General features: G+C 30.8%; 3 protein-coding genes and 1 non-coding gene across 4 annotated transcripts; 1 reads left to right on the forward strand and 3 right to left on the reverse strand.

Moving 5' to 3' along the window:
- Positions 1-1,969: 1,969 nt before the first annotated feature.
- LOC127266480 (phenylalanine N-monooxygenase CYP79D16-like) lies at positions 1,970-2,763 on the reverse strand. Its single transcript, XM_051296740.1, has 2 exons — positions 2,603-2,763; positions 1,970-2,249 (listed from the first exon to the last, which is right to left on the reverse strand). The coding sequence occupies exons 1-2, from the start codon at positions 2,761-2,763 to the stop codon at positions 1,970-1,972; spliced, it is 441 nt and encodes a 146-aa protein (XP_051152697.1).
- A 365-nt stretch (positions 2,764-3,128) lies between these two features.
- Positions 3,129-3,202, forward strand: TRNAN-GUU (transfer RNA asparagine (anticodon GUU)). The gene has a single exon. It is a non-coding gene; the product is annotated as a tRNA-Asn (tRNA).
- A 2,389-nt stretch (positions 3,203-5,591) lies between these two features.
- LOC127266520 (phenylalanine N-monooxygenase CYP79D16-like) lies at positions 5,592-8,176 on the reverse strand. Its single transcript, XM_051296780.1, has 2 exons — positions 7,170-8,176; positions 5,592-6,387 (listed from the first exon to the last, which is right to left on the reverse strand). The coding sequence occupies exons 1-2, from the start codon at positions 8,133-8,135 to the stop codon at positions 5,737-5,739; spliced, it is 1,617 nt and encodes a 538-aa protein (XP_051152737.1). The 5' UTR covers positions 8,136-8,176; the 3' UTR covers positions 5,592-5,736.
- Positions 8,177-14,292: 6,116 nt separating this feature from the next.
- Positions 14,293-17,788, reverse strand: LOC127266521 (valine N-monooxygenase 1-like). The gene is made up of 2 exons (XM_051296781.1): positions 16,768-17,788; positions 14,293-15,057 (listed from the first exon to the last, which is right to left on the reverse strand). Exons 1-2 carry the CDS (start codon positions 17,728-17,730, stop codon positions 14,434-14,436), a joined length of 1,587 nt encoding a protein of 528 aa, XP_051152738.1. The 5' UTR covers positions 17,731-17,788; the 3' UTR covers positions 14,293-14,433.
- Between the last annotated feature and the right edge of the window lie 1,251 nt (positions 17,789-19,039).

The raw sequence follows: 19,039 nt of genomic DNA on the forward strand, positions 1-19,039 counted from the left end.
AGATTGACTTCTTAGAGATCCTAGAACTAATAAGCAAATCAAGATTATTACTGTATTCGTGATATAATATTTTGTCAAAAAATAATATATTTTTATTAAAGATTATGCAGATTAAATAGAAAAATTTTTAATTGAATTTTTTTTGGTATTTTGTCCATTAATTTGATTTTCCAGTTAGTTTACTTAAGCCTCTTGTTAAATTCGATTTATTTTAGCATTATTTCTCAAATTCCATTAGATTTCGTTCACGATCCATAGATCTGGTTGTTAATATTAAGAATCGATCGGTTAGAGGCTCTATCGTTAAAATCGTCCAAAGTACATGATTTTATTCGATGACAGATAGACGACTTTGTGGAGTACAGAGTACTGCTAAGACTTGATCACATCGTTTGATCTTCAGGCGAACAATACTCAAAGAAGGCCCGAAGTCTCACGGAAAATTTTATTTTTGGTTACAAACAGGTTCAAAGGTTTTTTTTTTTTTTTTTTAATTGCATCAAATGTAATATTATTCAGTCACCATCATTATCATTCCAATAATTTAATTAACCGATTCCATGTTTCTTAACAAATTATAACTTTCCTTAAAATAAATAAAATGGTACAAGAAAGACATTGAGTGGGAACCAATATTGAACAAAAAATATTTTTAACATAACTTACAACATTGATAATCTATAAAATGCATGCAGTACACGACCCACACAATCACTTCATTACAATGGTCACTAGAACAAACAACACATACGATATGTCATATGTTACCCTTGCCCAAGAACTTGCAAAGAAAAAAAAAAAAAAAAAAGAAAAACCATTATTGACTATGTCGCACTACAAGAAAAAATTATTTTTGTAACAAAACTTTTTTTGTCTCTAAATCTACTTTTTCTGTTACTAATGACATTAGAGACGGAATTAGTAATGGAATTACGTTAGCTACGTGAACTTTAGGGACGGAATTCCGTTACAAATATATTATTTTTATGTAGTGTCGATTGCACGAATTGGATAGCCGAGCAAATAAAATTTGCTGATCAAAGATCAAATGTAATTTTCTTAATAAAACAAAAACCGAATTCACTAAATATTTAATTATTTATAGGTTAAAAAACCCTATAGACCGAAATAAATAAATCTAAATAAGAAAAAAAAAATCATTTTAATGCCCTAAACGACCTCAAATGGTCGAAATCACACCAGAAGTTCGATGATTTTGATTCATTGGATCGTTTTGAATGATCGGTACAAATTTCGTCTCATTCCAAGCAAAAGCACAAACAGGCAAAAAATTAGCCAAATTGCATATATTAACAACACACATACACATACCAAAAATAAATAAAAATGGGACATTTCATGAATGGAGCTGCAGATAAACTTGTGGTTCTAACCTCGGCTTCACATGAGAAAGTAGTGGTTTCTTCATTAGAGAATTTTCGTTGTCAGGCGCCCCTAAATCGATTGTTTCCGACCCGTTTGGCGGGGCAGTTCAGTAGAATCCCTGGATAAGTCTGGCCAGAAGCATGGTAATTAAAGTAGACCCTAGCTTGATCCCTGGACAGCCGCGCCGACCTGTACTAAACGAAAACACCCGGGATCCATGGTCGGTGAGCACCACCTCATCGGCAGTGGCGGAGCTAAAAAATTTTTTCGGAGGGGGGTGAATTTTTTAATATATAAATAATATATAATAATTTCAAAATAATATAATATAATGAAATTTTTTTAAAAATTACAAAAAGTTTTTTAGTTTGTTTTATCTTTTATTTTTTTCTTCAAATATTTCTAAATATTTGGAGTACTTGAACTAATTTCTTTAAATATTTGAGGTAAAATATAGTAATAATATTTTTATTAAATCTATAGGGTTGACCAATTACTTAACTTTAAAAATTATACAAATATTGCATAATCAAAATACAAAATTTAAACAATTAGGAGGGCCGAACACCCTTCGACTTCCCTACTAGCTCCGCCACTGTTCATCAGTGTCCTGATCACCGTTGATGTGGCGCTCCAGTTTGTACTTTAGTTTTTCTTCCCAAACTCTAAGATTGTGCCCGAGGCCATGGTGACTTAGCAATACTTGGCTGCCTTTGGGGATAAAATAGCCTCCCACGACAAGATCCTTCGATGATTTGTCTAGAACATTGAAAGGAGCTATGGGGTGTAGCCTCAATGACTCTTTAGCACATGCTTTGATGTAGTTGAGCTTAGGGAGATCCGATTCTTTGACAAGCCTATCTCTACCAACAGGGCCGTTTCGGACTTTTTTGGAGTCGTGAGCAAAAATAAATTATAGACTTTATAAACATACGATTAAAATGTATTTTTAAAGTAATATCAATATTGATTGGCGTCGATTGCACAAGATGTTGAACATGACAATCTGGGCAGTGTCGATTTGAAAAAAAGAAGAAGATAAAAGACGGACTATTCGGTGGTTCAAAAAGCAAAAAGGACCGAGGGAGAGTGAAAGAGAGAAGAGAGAAGGTGAAACGAGTTTGGTGTGAATGGGTGGGGGTGTAGTGCGATAAAGTGTGAAGTAGAGAAGTATAGACGACAATTGAATTTGATTAGGGCCCTGAGCATTGCTCACCCTGTTCCCGCTGAGAGCCGCTCCTGCCAACCAACAACGTGGTCCAGCTCTTCGCGCGCCTTGTCGAAGATTTTTGGCTGATTGATCATCTCCGCAAGACTCCACTCGGCTGCATTTGATGGATTATCAACCGTAGCTACCACTAAATCCTGCAATTTCATCGACGATAATTAAATATCTTTGAATGAATGAAAATGCATATCATAAAACAATTAATGGATGGATTATTGTCAACTTTTGAATCTCTCTTATCTAGAGAATGCTCACGATGATTAAAAAACAGGTTTGGATTTTAAGTCTTGAAAGTAAAAAATTTGAATTTAATAATTATTTAGGGTATGTTTTGTTGTGATCTCAATTTGAAATCATCATCATTCACCCCATATAATTCTCAATAGAAGTTATAATTTTATTTCACAAAATATGACATCTATTATTTAAACAAGAACTTAAAAATAAATATTTCATTTCGAATCAATTTTAAAACATTAAGAAATAACCATAAAATTAAATGCTAACACAAAAAGCTGGAATAGCTCAGTTGGTTAGAGCGTGTGGCTGTTAACCACAAGGTCGGAGGTTCAAGCCCTCCTTCTAGCGAAAATAACTTTTTCGATAAGAAGTGCCTTTTGTTATTATATTAATATATACTTCAACTGTTTTAAATATCTTATAATTTTTTTTATTATTTTGTCTGTTTCAAACACTTTGTACCATTTTTTGAATTATAAATAATTAAATATACTTAATTCTTAGTAAATATACACAAAATATGTTATCTTATACATCAATCAAATAAAAAATATAAATATATACTCTTTTTTTATTTTCACACCATCTAACTTTTAAACTATTTTATTTAATACTATTCATCTAAATTTTCATATCGAAAACTAAATATTATACCATATTTAAGACAGGAAAGAAATACTATATATATATATATTGTTTATTTATACCTTATATCCTGATAAGTAATACTATTTTCATGTCTTACTATATTGATTAATATATTTCTATGTCCACTGGACATCCTCCATATCTTACTATAATACTCCCTCCGTCCCATATAATTTGTCTCTATTTTTTATATTTGTCTATTCGATATAATTTTTTCTTTTTTTTTTTTAGAAATATAATTGTACATTTTAATCACATTTGAAATTTTATAATTTTTTAATCTTAATTAAACTATTTAGTTATCTTAATCTTAATATATAATTATTTTTAATATACAATAATTATTTTTACTAATACACTTCTTAATTACTTACTAATCATACTTTACCTAAATTCTCGGGTCTACAGTAACACACCCATATTATATGGGACGGAGGGAGTATAATACGATGGGTTAGGTGCAATTTTTTTTTTTAATTACATGATTAATAACTAATCATATCATGCCATTAGATGGTTAATACGAGCATTAGCACATGTGCTGAATTTAAAGCAACACATGATGCATCCTCCTAATATAAATAGTACCACACATTATTTACTTCATCTCCTTTTCATATGGCAGCAAAGATACGTACGTAGGTTCGGACCAAAGATTTATTCAGTGTGCATTTCGAATAACGGCTGCGAGTTTTTATATCATTAAAAAAAATAGTCCGGTTTAAAAATTAGATCAGAAGACCGCCAAAAATAAATAAATAAATAAATAAAAATTTGGGCTTTAACTTTAGGTATGAAATAACTTTGTCTAGGCCGGGCGGGCCGGCCCAATTGAAAAACCAGGCCATGCGCTGGTTTGTTAAAAAATTTAGAATATATTAATAAGTATATAATAATATAAGTAAGATATATAGTTTTGGAGTTTTTGTTATTATAATAATGTGAACATATATTTTATTAACTTTATAAAATTGATAATAGTTTGATTTGAATATTAATTTATCATATATTCCATCTGTTTCGGAACAATTGACCTATTTTATGAGTGATACAATATTTAAATAATGGTGTTTAATTAGTTAATAATAGTGAATTATGATATTATTATTATTATCATTATTTTTATGAAATTGATAATATTGGTTGTTTTAAATTGAATTTAATATCTATGATTAAAAAAATTTATAATATGTATTTAAAAATTTTAAAAATTATATCGCAATAAAAGATATATGTAATATGAATATTATTTTATAGAGAATAAAATTTCATATAATACAAATAAATAAAAATTTTTTTATTTATTTATAATTAACATAAATTAATTTTATTAAAGATGTAGAGTTAAATGTAGATGAAAATATATATATATATATTATTTTTGAGAAATATAAAAATAAAGGATTTTTGATAGGATTCTACATTATATATGATGTTATATGATATATCATGAATTAAGTTGATCTATATTATATTTGTTAACAATGTTTTGATTTAATAAATTTTATCCAAAATAAAAAGAAAATCAATTAAAGTGAGGCAAACAAAAAATAAAAAATATGTCAATTAAAATAACCAAACAGTAACTGAATAGTAAGAATCCCCGAACCCGTCAAAAGAAACACACCCCAAGTATAGCTCAATTAATCTAGTATTCTTTTTGCGTGCACGAAAAAAAAAAAAAAAAAAAAATCGAGCTGAATCGAATTGCCACTCGTATTTTTTTCTAATTAGTCACTCTCACTCACCATCCCTATCATTTCCACAATTTAATTAACATAATTTAATCTACAATTTAATTAACATAACTTAAAACATTGATATTTCCATATATATATATATATATATAGGTGATAATCTGCAAAATGCATGCATATAGGACCCCCCACACATTCACTTAATTTAGAGATCCCAAACAGAGCGGGTTCTCGAGTTTTATAGATCCCAGAACACATAAAAAAAAAAAAAAATGTTCTATTATTAATTAAGAACAAAAAAAAAATACTAATCCTCCAAAAAATTTCCTAAAAATATAAATAAAATTTAATTTATTTAATATGTTACATTTGAAATAACGAATCAACTCCATATCACACTAAATATTTTATATTATAATAAAAATTAATTTTATATTTGAAATCTTAAATCAACACTATATCGTACTAAACAACTATTCCAATTCGAAATTCAAAATCCAAATCCCCAAATTCAAACTTCCAAACAACCACACAAAATCACGAATAGTGCTGCAGATAAACTTGTGGTTGTAACCTCGGCGTCGCATGAGCAAGAAGTGGCTTCTTCATTAGAGAATTATCATCCTCCGGCAAGCCTAAATCGATTGTTGCCGGCCCATTTGGTGGCGCCTTCCAATGGAACCCTTGGATAAGCCTGGCCAGAAGCATGGTTGTTAAAGTAGAGCCAAGCATGATCCCAGGACAGCCACGCCGACCTGTACTAAACGACAACATCCTTAATTCATGGTCGGGGAGCATGACCTCGCCGGTGTCCCCATTTCCGGTGATGTGGCGCTCCGGTTTGTACTTGAGTGGTTCTTCCCAAACTCTAGGGTTGCGCCCAAGGCCACGACGGCTAAGTAACACTTGGCTGCCTTTCGGGATAAAATAGCCTCCAATGACAACATCCTTCGATGATTCGTGAGGAAGATTGAAATGGGCTATAGGGTGCAACCGGAATGACTCTTTAGCACATGCTTTGATGTAGTTGAGCTTAGGGAGATCCGATTCTTCGACAAGTCTATCCCTACCGACTACGCGATCCAGCTCTTGGCGTGCCTTGTCGAAGATTTTTGGTTGATTGATCATCTCCGCAATACTCCACTCGACGGCATTTGATGGATTATCGATCGTAGCTATCATTAAATCCTGTAATTTCACCATCGATAATTAAATATCTTCGAATGAATAGTGATTCATATCATAGAACAATTAATGGATTCATTATTTTTTAAGTTTTGAATCTTTCTTATCTAGAAAATGCTTATCATGATTAAGGGTGTGTTTAGTTGGCTTGTCCGTCAAAGTTGATACTATGCTTTCAATTTATTTTTTTTAATAAAAAATAAATTATATTATATGGGACCATTCAAAGATTGATATAACTCATAATAGTATGATATTGTCTATTTTATAATAACATTGTGCAGATTTATTTTTTAACTTTCCTAAAAGACTTCTACTTTGAAGAGTTATATAGTTTATAACTAAGGTTTTTCTCTTTTTTTTTTTTTTTTTTTCACATGGAACTTGAGTTTGTTTTTCCAATAAGCTATTCATAGTTTTTACAGAGTAATTTTTTTTTTTTTCGTAATTAGACATTTTATAATTTTAGTCCTGTAACTGAAGTTTGTCGTAAATTAATTCCATAAGTAAAAAAAAAATCGCATTTTTAGTCCTCCAGCACCAAAGATGTCTACATGGCACCTGCGTGACTCATTGGAGGACGCATGTCCTCCAGGTCATGGACACTGGACGGACACGTGGATTTTTTTTAATTTTTTTTAAAAAACTTATTTTATTTAATTTATCTTTTTTGTAAAAATTAAAAAGTTTCAAAAAAAAATTTGAAAATTAAAAATTTTAAAAATTAAGAAAAAATTCAAATTCACGTATTCGCTGAGTGTCAGCTGAAATAATAAAATACTTACATTAATGTTTGCTTTGATCTCCTGAATTGTCAACAAGGGATTGTTTTCGGAGTCCTTGAGGTTGATCATTACGTCGATGATATCCTCTTCATTACTTGCAATCCCTTTCTTCCACATTTCGACTCTTCGATTAATTTCAGGGTCTTGATATTTGTTCAAAACGGCAATTGCATCTGTCATAATCTTCTTATGGCCATCGAAATCGAACACCTCTAACCATGGACAGAAATCAGCAATTGAAAATCCATAGAGATGAAATAAGACTGTGAAGATTGCCTCCATGTGTTCTACATCTTCGATTGCCGGGCTTCCATCTTTCTTTTCCTTTCCAAAAGACCTCTTATTGAAAATATATCTCTTGATGACACGGGCGCAATAATGTTGGGCTATGGATCTTACATCGACAATCCCATCATTGAGTTCATTCGAGCATTGTCTATGAACATACCATACTAATCTATCAGCTTCTTCGCATCTTTTGTCGTGGAACTTTTTGTGCATCGAAGAAGAGAGCACTTCTGTTACAAGAACCTTCTTCATCTTCTTCCATTGGTTGCCTAATGGCGAAAAGATTGTTGATGTGTAGCCCTTGTTGAACAATCCCGAAGACATCACCTTAGGTCTTGAGGCGAAAATTGCGTCGTGCTTTTTCAAGAACTCGCAAGCTAGCTCGGGGGATGTAACCGTGATGAAATAGATGTTTCCAAGACGGAAACAAGCTATTTCGGTGTGTATATTTTCCATGAATTGGTGCATCCATTTAAAGGTCGGAATATTATTCTTGACCATGGTTGGAAGGCAACCGATGATTGGAAAACCCGTTGGGCCCGGAGGAAGAGGAGGAGGAAGAGATCGAGATTTATTGTTCATGAGGATTCGCCATTTGTAAGAGATTTTTATGGCTAAAGCTAAAGCTAGCAAGCAATAAAGTTGAGAGAAAAATTGTGGATATGTTTGGCATTCCATATCTTGAAATGGGTATGGTTACGGTGATGATAGTGTTTATATTTTGTATAATTTTCGATTTGAATGTATCTCGATCTCCTTGAACTCGGCTTTTAAAGAGACAAAGGGAACAATTTTAATTGTAGAAATAAATAAAATATATTATTTTATTGACGCATGTTTTCCCAACAAATATTTATACCATTAAAAATATTATTTTTTTTTTTATATTTTTATGATACGAGAATCCACTGTACACATGTTTCAAATGTGTATAAAGGTGGAAACTTACTTGCAAACTACGCCAGCATGATAAGTTTCGTTCAGCAGATTTTTTAGTTTCAAATATCAAATCAAATATTTATTTTTTATTTTTTATATTATACTTATATCAATCATAAAATTATTTTAATTCAAAATTTTTTCTATTCAAATCTCAACTCAAAATCCAAACCCCTAAACAAGCACATGACAAGCAAAATTAAGAGGACGGTGATGCGTTTTGAACTCGGCTACCCTTTGCGGGCCTATGGGAGATCGTTTTTGTCATGTAAAGTGAAGTACTAATGGAGTTAACTTACGAATGTGAAGGTCTAAGGGTTAGAGGTGGGAACGAGCCATAGAACTCCGGGGGGGCCAAAATATAGATTTTTTTATTTTATTTTATTGATTCAATGTTGTCTTTTTCAATTCCCCCGACATAGTCACATAAAGAAAAAAGAAAAAAAATTGGAAAAAATTAAATTTTTTAGAAAACAATTTAACAAAATTACATAAAATTTAATATTTTTTACTAAAAAATAATAAATTTAAAGACTAAAAGTGTAAATCAACAAAAAAATATATAAATATATTTTTTACACTATAAAATAAAAGATTAAAGAGACAAAATTAATAAAAAAATATATAATTTTATTATTTTTGTTACTAAAAAAAAACAATAGATTTTGGGGGCTGAGGGTCCAACCGCCCTCCCTAGGCCTGTACTAGGTCGTCCATGGAGGTGGACACCGTTCATTTATTTGTAAATATACACATATTAGGTATTCAAATTGAACGGAAGAAATACTCGAAACTGTGAATTTTATTTGAGCCAAAAATTTAACCGAAATATTTGCGGTATATAAATTGCAAATAATTCAAATCGAACCGAATATAATATAATATACTTATTAGTATTAATTTTAAAATATAATAATATAAATATATTCAGTTTAGTTCGATTAATCGAAAAAAATATTAAAATCGAAACTGAACCACAAATATCAAATGTATTTATATTCTAACAAAACCAAATACAAAAGTATATATACATTAAAAATAACTAAAAGTCTAATTAAATAAAGATATTTGAAAAATTCTAAACCAAACCAAACCGAAGAATAATAGAATATACTTATTAATATTAATTTTAAAATATAATAATATAAATATATTCAGTTTAGTTTGATTAACCGAAAAAATATTAAAAACCGAAACTAAACCACAAATATCCAATATATTTATATTTGAATCGAATTGTCTTGATTAATCAAAAATTTGATTCGACTAAATTCAGTTTAGCAGTTCGACAGTTCGATTCAAAGTTTTTGCCAACACACCTGGCCTAAGGGTGAAGCTATTATGCATGGATGAAGGCAAGTAGTAATGGAATTAACTGAAAATTTTAATGAAATTAAAAAATGGGTGTGTTTGTTTGAGGGTTTGTATTTTTAGTTGGGATTAGAACAATAAAAAATTAATCAATCATAATAGTTGTATGATGTGATATAAATAAGTATTTTTTTTAACGTAAAATTGATTTTTTAGCATAATATAAAAAATAAAAAATAAGAATTTTGATTTTATATTTTTTGGGAAAAAAATTTATATAAATAGTAGAAACTCTCCAAAATCGTAACTAATAAGTCCGTACTTCGAATCCTAACTATTAAGTAATTTTTTCTTCTACGACACTTGCCATCGGCAAGAATCATGACAAAACTGGGTTGTACTGTCTTAATAATTTATTTATTTTTCTACAATAATCTTGTAGATTGATATATATATATATATATATATACATATATATTTATATACCCGTTCAAATCAATTTTTCGTGTGGACAAATAAAATCTTTGAATAAGTTAACTAAAAAGGTAACACAACATTCACGTTTTGCATCACACAGTGAAAATTTAAAGTCTTTGTGACTTTAAGGTCTATTTTGGTTAATTTAAAATCAACATAGGCATATAAAAAAAATTTACAAAACATCAAGATTAAAAAATAAAGCATGATAATATCAAAAAATTAAAACTGGAAGAATAACAAAGAATTATCCGAGTCGGGGGAACTATTTCACGGCAGAACGAGCTACGGGCATCGGTACTCCAATAGTCCCATATAATTCCCAAAGGCAAAATGTTTAGAAACTTTTCGACGCGGCACCACAATAAAAAAGCATTGGTGAAGAAGGCAAGAGTAGAATCTCCGGTAGATATAGGAAATGGGAAAATATGATTGCTTTAGTTGTGTAAAAATATTTTGTAAGAATTGAAAAACTCTATTATATTGATCATTAAAATAAATGGCATATATTTATCGAAAAACAAATTCGATAGACTGAAATCTAAACAATCTAAACAATTGATAAGACAAAATCTAGATCTAAATCCACTAAATTTAAAATGAAATATTAAAGTATCTCACCATCCTCTCAAACTCAAGTCGTATAACATAAGTCAATTTGAGTTTGCAAAGAAAAATCGAAAATGACGCAGCCACAATCATCTATCATGCAAGAATCATAAGCAATGCCCTAAACTGAATTAGAGTCGAAAATAGGCTCTCACCGGAGTCGAAAATAGGACACTTATTGGAGTCGGAAACGGGACTCTTATCAGAGTCAGAAACAACAGGACTCTCACCGGAGTCGAAAACAACGGAATTTTCATTGGAGTCGGAAAATGACGGGACTCTCAATATAATGCAATCAGAAGCAGCGCTTTGTACCACAACAAATTATCAAAGTCCGAACTCGAACGCAAAATTGCAAAAAAAATAAACTTGGCAAAAGACTTCCGTTGACGCCATAAAATCACAAATAAAAATATCAAAATTGAAGATCTCCGGGTACATTCCAAGTTGAATGTACCCAGATACTTTCTAGGTTGAATGTACCCGATATTTTGTAGGTTGAATGTATCCGGAGAAACACAAGTTAGTATATTGTATCTATTTCATGAGAAAAGTAAACTCTGATACTCTATAAAAATATTTTATAAAAATTAAAAATTGCATTATATTGATCATCAAACATCATAAAACATACTCAATTAACTCAAACCTAAACAACCTAAACAGCCCAAAACATATAAGACCAATCTAAATATCTAAAATATTTCAACAGTAAGTGAATAGGTTAATGAAACCTATGTGGCGATCTGTCCATTGGCGGAGTCAAGGATTTTTTTTGTTTTTCTTGCGAGGTTTAATTTTCTTAATTAAGATATAATATATATTTTAAAAGTATATAATATAATTAAAAATATATATAATATATAAATTTTTAGTTTGTCTTTTTCGTTTTAGGTTAAAAATAATTATTTTTGGAAAATTAAATTTGATATTTATTATAACAAAAATTATCAAATTAATAGGGTGGTCAAATTATCTAAAATCTAAAATATATATATATATATATATGGCATAAAATGAAAAAAATTTAAATTGTGTTCACATCTCCGACGTCTCCTGGTCTAGTAGTGTGTGCGTAGACTCGTGACCGTGAGGTAATGGGTTTCAAACCCTCGATCCGTCCAGGTCTTATCTGCCACACATATCGTTCACCTAATATGACTTGCCTTAGCTTGTAGCTATTGTGAATTTCCATGTGTAATTCATTGGTTGAACAAATTACCAACACAGAACTAACAAACAATAAAACGGTCGAGACGTACCTGCTAAGTGATTGAAATCCTCTTAGAGGCATATATTAAAAAAATTTCCAGTCCCCTCCAAAAAATTTTCTAGCTCCACCATTATCTATAGAATTAAATCCACCCAAAGATAAGCACCATAATCAAAGCACAATAAAACGATAAAATATGATATAAATATGTATCGATGTTTTGAATATAAAAAATAATTTTAGTATAATATAATAAATAAAAATTAGGTATTTGATCAGATATTTTTTATAAAAAAAAATATTGGAATAATAAAATCGAAAATCAAATCCTACGTGGTACCATTATCCCAAACATGCAACTCAAATCTCCCCTCAAAAGACAATTATGAGACCTCAACCTTGGTCCTTCACATTCTTATCTTTGATCGTCTTCTTCGGGCAATCACCCTAGCCTCCATCTTAATTGCCAAGTGAGAACTCTAGCTGATATATAAATTAATTGTATATGTAATTCGTCCGCCGATTCTACTTTAGATGCACGGCTTGCCTCACAAAAATTTCTTATCTATGTATATATATATATATATTTTCACTCTATATATATATATATATATATAGAAGATTCCCTTGATAAGTTTAAGCAATCATTTTTCTGTCAAATGTCAAGGTGTGGGTTGATTTTTTGAAGATAAGGACCATCAATAATCGCATGGGATCCTCAGCATCAGTCTCACTTAGTTCTGTTGGAATTTATTAGAAATTTAACCCTAATCCTATGATCCGTCGAGTTGAAGTAATTGAAATAAAAATAAAGCAAATAAATATGACCTAACTCCATTAGCGCAAACGGATTCGGATTTATAAATCAATGGAGGGTTGTGTTCTTCAAATCTATAGCCCAACGCCTGAGAAAACCTCTGGGTTTCTGCCGTTACTTTCACGATCAGATATAAAAAGTAATGGACGTTGCGCCTAGATCTAAGATCACAACTCTCTCTTATTATTAATTGGCTTCACACCCGATTAATAAGTTACGGGTGTGTTTGTTTGAAGGATTTTGGTGGATTTTCACTATTCATCCAATTTTTTCCCCCCAAAAACATCAAATCAAACACCTATTTTTTATTTTTTATATTATACTAAAAATCAATTTTACATTCAAAACATCACATCAAACCCTATTTATATCGCATCATACAACTATTTAAATTCAAAATTTTTACTATTCAAATCCCAACTCAAAATTCAAACCCCCAAACAAACACACCCTACATGTTTCTGCACATAGGAGGTCCACTAAATATATTTAATTCAATAAACTAATAGATCATTTAATATAGGCTTAACCCGACTCATAACCTATATGTATATACATACATATTATCAGGGGTGGCTCACAGCAGGAACAGGGTGAGCAACTGCTTAGGACCCTTAATCAATAGGATCTATATTTTAAATATTATCTATTATTATTATTATTAAATTTTAAAATTAAATTTTAACTTTTAATTTATATATATTTTTTTCATTTTTGATAATTATCCAATTTAATTTTAAAATTAAATTTAAATTTCTAATCATATATAAAAAAAAAAAATTATTTATTTCTAATGTCTACATTTCTTTGTCTTACACTCTATAGTATTGCCCCCAGCAACTCTATCAAACCTCACATTTTCTGTTATATCTTTCACCCTTCTTCGGTCCTTCTTGCTTTTCGAACTTTTAGACAGACCGTCTTTCATCTTCTTTTCTCAAATTGACATTGTCCAAACGGTCATTCAACATCTTGTTCAATCAACGTCAATCAGTAATATTATTAAAAATACATTTTAATCATTTATTTATAGGGCTTATAATTTATTTTCGCTCAGGCCTAAAAAAAGTTCGAGACCCCCTGCATATTATATATACACATTATATACATAGACATAATGTATTAGGTGGGACTGAGGATCCCGTACCATCAATAACACACTATTGTATGAAAACTTGGTTTCTCACGGTCAAATTCCAATTTCATCCTTCAAGTTTGAACGTGAATCTACTATGTGATAATTTTGATGTCAATCATTAGGTCTATGCAGATCTACCCTTAAGAAGATTTCAACATGCTTGCCCGCCTATTGTATTCGAGGGGACACGGGGGCTGGCAGCAAGGAGGGTCGAGGATCCCCTTCCTTTCAAGAGATATAAAATCTCTTACTGTTCATCCTCAATCGATTCTTCCAATAAACATCGATATTCCGTAGTTGATACATATGAAAAATGTGTGCAATAGACGACTACCCAAACCCATCGACACGATGTTATTATTCCACGCTACAGTCACATAAATTAAACACAACACTATTGTCGAAAAAAAAAAGACATAGTACATTATACACAACTAATTCTACAATAAGAATCTCAGACACTTTTCTGGAGCTACAGATAAACATGAGGTTCTAACCTCGGCGTCGCATGAGCAACAAGTGGCTTCTTCATTAGAAAATTATCGTCCTCCGGCGACCCTAAATCAATTCCCGGCGCCTTCCAGTCGAACCCCTGGATAAGCCTTGCCAGAAGCATAGTTGTTAAAGTAGTCCCAAGCATGATCCCAGGACAGCCGCGCCGGCCTGTACTAAACGACAACATCCGTAGGTCATGGTCGTAGAGCATGACCTCCCCAGTGTCCTCGTCGCCGCTGATGTGGCGCTCCGGCTTGTACTTGAGTGGTTCTTCCCAAGCTCTCGGGTTGTGTCCAACTCCACGACGGCTAATCAGAACTTGGCTGCCTTTCGGGATAAAATAGCCTCCCACGACGACATCCTTGGATGATTCGTGTGGAACGTTGAAAGGGGCCATAGGGTGTAGCCTCAATGACTCTTTTGCACATGCTTTGATGTAGTTGAGGTTAGGGAGATCCGATTCTTCGACAAGCCTATCCATACCGACTACGTGGTCTAGCTCTTGGCGCGCCTTGTCGAAGATTTTTGGTTGATTGATCATCTCCGCAAGACTCCACTCTGCCGCATTTGATGGATTATCGATCGTCGCTAACATTATATCCTGCAATTTCACCACCATTGGAATTTTTCGTAATTTTTTCAAAAATTGTCAGCATAAGGTATACTTTAATCTCACAAAACATTATATCAATTACTATTCTCAAAATTTTTCAAAACTTCAAGTAATCATTTGCAAAATTGGAGCTGACAAAAACTAACAATAAGCTCATAGGAATCAAACATGAAATAATTGGATTTAGTTCGAGAATTTCGACCCTATTATATATATATGAGTTGACACAAACTCGATATGATAATAAACGAGTCAGGTTAGGATTGACACCTTAACCCAAACCCGATATGACAACTTGTTTATAATATATTAATATTAATTAATATATTTATTATGTATGTAAAATAATTTTTATTTAATAATTTATTCGAAGGGAACACAATCTAAATATATTATGTTTAATAATTTTTACTATTTATTGTGTATTTATATATGGATATGTTTTATTGACATAGGTGTGTTTAATTGTGGAATCTAATTTTCGGTTTTACTATTTTAACTGTTTTTTTTTTTTTCTCCCAAAAATATCAAATCAAACACATATTTTTTATTTACTATACTATACTAAAATTAAATTTGCATTCAAATCATCACATCAATATATATTTATACAACATCAAACAACTATTTCAATTCAAAATTTTATTACTAAAAACCAAAACAACTAGTTTTTAGTATTGATTATTTGATTATAGTTTGATTTGTAAAATATTAATTTATTTTTTTAATGGGTAAATGGGTCGATTTTGTGTTAGTTGAGTCGGCTTCGGGTCACCAAACCCGTTTAAAAATTATTAAACGAATTAATGGGTCATTTTCGGGTTGAGCAATTTTGAGCAGGTCGGGTCTCGGGTGCCTTTAAAGGCCTGTTTGGATGGGCTAAAAAGAAAGCCGAAAAGTAGAAGGTTTGGATAAATTTTTATAAAAGTACTTTTTTGAAAAATATTGTTCGGATGTAATGGATTCGTAAGTGTTTTAAACTTTATATATTGTTAAAATAATTGTAATTTTTTTAAAACTTTTATAATTTATTTTTAAATTTTATTAATTATTTAAATAGTTTAAATTATAGTATAAAAAATATCTTTTTTTAAAAAATTTGATTATTTATATTTTAAAATTAAAATTCAAGAATAATAAATAAATTAAAAATAAAATTACAATACAATATTAAATTGTTTGTTATTTTACAATTTATTTTAATTTTTTTATAAAGTATATTTAATAATTTTAGTTTAATAAAAAATATTAAATTTTTAAATGTGATATCTCAATTAAAATTTTAAATTTTAATTCAAATATAATGTATAAATTAAATATAAATACTATTATATTATTATTATTTTCTTAAAATATAATAAATTAATTATTTTTATATTATATTATAGAACTTTATTATTATTATTACTGTTGTTATTATTATTATTACTAAGAATAAAATAGTAATTTTAAATGAAAATGATTCTATTTATTTCATAAGCTACTTCCAAATATTTTAAAAAAAATATTTTTCAGCAATAAAGCCCATGCAAACAAGTATAAAATTCTTTTTTTAGAAGTATAAATCAAAAGCCACCACCAAAAGTTAATCCAAACAAGGCCTATGTAAATGGGTTAGGTTAGGATTGGATAGTTTGACCCGTTTAAAAACTCAACTCAACCCGACAATTGCTAGCTCTACTTGCAATATATACTTACATCAATGTGTGCTTTGATCTCTTGTATTGTCAACAAGGGATTGTTTTCAGAGTCCTTGAGGTTGATCAATACGTCGATGATATCCTCTTCACTACTTGCGATCCCTTTCTTCCACATTTCGACTCTTTGACAAATTTCACGGCCGTGATATTTGTCGAAAACAGCAAAAGCATCTGTCATAATCTTCTTATGGCCATCGAAATCGAACACCTCTAACCATGGACAAAGATCACCAATTGCAAAGCCATAGAGATGTGATAAGAGTGTGTAGGTTGCCTCAATGTGTTCTACATCTTCGATTGCAGGGCTTCCGTCTTTCTCTTCCTTCCCGAAAGATCTTTTATTGAAAATATACCTCTTGATGACACCGGCGCAATAATGTTGGCCTACGGATCTTACATCGACAATCCCATGATTGATATGGCATTGGCTATGAACATACCATACTAACCTATCTGCTTCGACGCGCCTTTTGTCGTGGAACTTTTTGTGCATCGAAGATGAGAGCACTTCTGTTACAAGAACCTTCCTCATTTTCTTCCATTGGTTGCCTATCGGCGCAAAGATTGTTGATATGCGGTCTTTGTTGAACACTCGCGAAGAAATCGCCTTAGGCCGTGACGCAAAAATTGTGTCATACTTTTTCAAGAACTCGCAAGCTAGCTCGGGGGATGTAACCGCGATGAAATAGGTGTTTCCGAGATGGAAACAAGCGATTTCAGTTCGCATTTTTCGCATGAATTTGTGCATCCATTGAAATGTCGGTATGTTATTCTTGACCATCGTTGGAAGGCAACCGATGATCGGAAAACCTGTCGGCCCCGGCGGAAGAGGAAGAAGAAGAGATCTAGATCTCTTCTTCTTGAAGATTAATCGACATTTGTAAAAGATTATGGCTAAAGCTAAAGATAACAAACATGAAAGTTGAGGGAAATTTTGGCTATAGGGTTTGCTAATTTCCATATTATATTTGAAATAGTTATGATAACATATAGTGTTTATTGTTGGATTTTGATGTCTCTTGAATCTCCAACAACTCAGCTTTTATAGGAAAATTGTGTACAATGATTTATTTATTTTATAATACTATTTATTTATTAAAAATCGTTAACCTATATATAAATTATTAGCTACACTTTGAACATGTGGAAAATGATTTTCGACTGTAAGGATGTGCAAAAATAAGCGAAATACTGATAGAATTGACGTATGTGGAGCCTAATTGAATTTAAATTTTGTTAAAATATTTTATGAAAATTGAAAAAATTGTATTGTTATTGAGCATCAAAATGGGCCACAATAAAACAGACTTTATAGACTCTAAACACAATAATACAATCTATGGATAATATCAAATCGTAATTTAAACCTACAAAATCTAAAATAAATCAATCTAAACCAATCTAAACAAATATTAAACTAAATCTAAATCTAAATATCTCTAACATCACTTCTCAAACTCAAGTAGTGTTGTAGAAACTAACTTTAGTTTGCTTGAAAAGAATAAAGTCGGAAGCAGACATAATCAGAATCAGAATCATAGGGCTCAAATTGATATTAGAGTCAAACATAGATAGATTTCAAACCGATACACAGACGGAGTCCGAGTTGATCGCAGACACCGGATAGATTGCAGATATACAGATAAATAATTGATAGCAGACAAATGACTGATACATACAGACAAACAGATTACTGATAAGCAGACAAACGGATTACTGATAAGCAGATCGTTCAAAGCTATACAAATAAACAAATCACTGATAAGTAGACAAACAGACCGCTCACAGCTATGCAGACAAACAGATTGCTCACAGCTAAGCAGACAGCACACACCAACACATACATAGATACAGATCGCACGCAAGCAACAGACATATGACAGGTAGCATCGCAGATTGATTTCAGAGACATTTTTGCAAAGAGACGTACTTGCAAATGCATAATTTCAAAATCAAAAGACCTCGGGTACAATCCCAGTTGAATGTACTCGGATAAACGATGGTTGGTAGGCTATGTTTAGTCCATGAAAAAAATAGATTCTGATATCATATTAAAATATTTTATGAAAACTATTATTGATCAATAAAATACGGGTCTATAGAGATTATAAAACAGACTCGATAGACTCTAAATAAAATAATCCAATATGGATAAAATCAAATGGTAATCTAAATCTACCAAATCTGAAACAAACCAATCAAAATCAATATATACAAATATTAAACTAAATCTAAATCTAAATCTAAAATATCTCAACAAATTTTATATT

Source organism: Andrographis paniculata, unplaced genomic scaffold, assembly GCF_009805555.1.
Source record: "Andrographis paniculata isolate CXL003 unplaced genomic scaffold, ASM980555v1 Contig76END, whole genome shotgun sequence".
NCBI classification, from domain to species: Eukaryota; Viridiplantae; Streptophyta; class Magnoliopsida; order Lamiales; family Acanthaceae; genus Andrographis; species Andrographis paniculata.

Excerpts from the sequence above, each read along its gene's own strand:
- LOC127266480 (XM_051296740.1), bottom strand. The coding sequence starts at position 2,763 with ATGAAATTGCAGGATTTAGTGGTAGCTACGGTTGATAATCCATCAAAT. Across the intron at positions 2,250-2,602 it reads CGGCTCTCAGCGGGAACAGG|AGATAGGCTTGTCAAAGAAT; the intron begins GTGAGCAATGCT and ends CCCTGTTGGTAG.
- LOC127266520 (XM_051296780.1), bottom strand. The coding sequence starts at position 8,135 with ATGGAATGCCAAACATATCCACAATTTTTCTCTCAACTTTATTGCTTG. Across the intron at positions 6,388-7,169 it reads AGATCAAAGCAAACATTAAT|GATTTAATGATAGCTACGAT; the intron begins GTAAGTATTTTA and ends GTGAAATTACAG.
- LOC127266521 (XM_051296781.1), bottom strand. The coding sequence starts at position 17,730 with ATGGAAATTAGCAAACCCTATAGCCAAAATTTCCCTCAACTTTCATGT. Across the intron at positions 15,058-16,767 it reads AGATCAAAGCACACATTGAT|GATATAATGTTAGCGACGAT; the intron begins GTAAGTATATAT and ends GTGAAATTGCAG.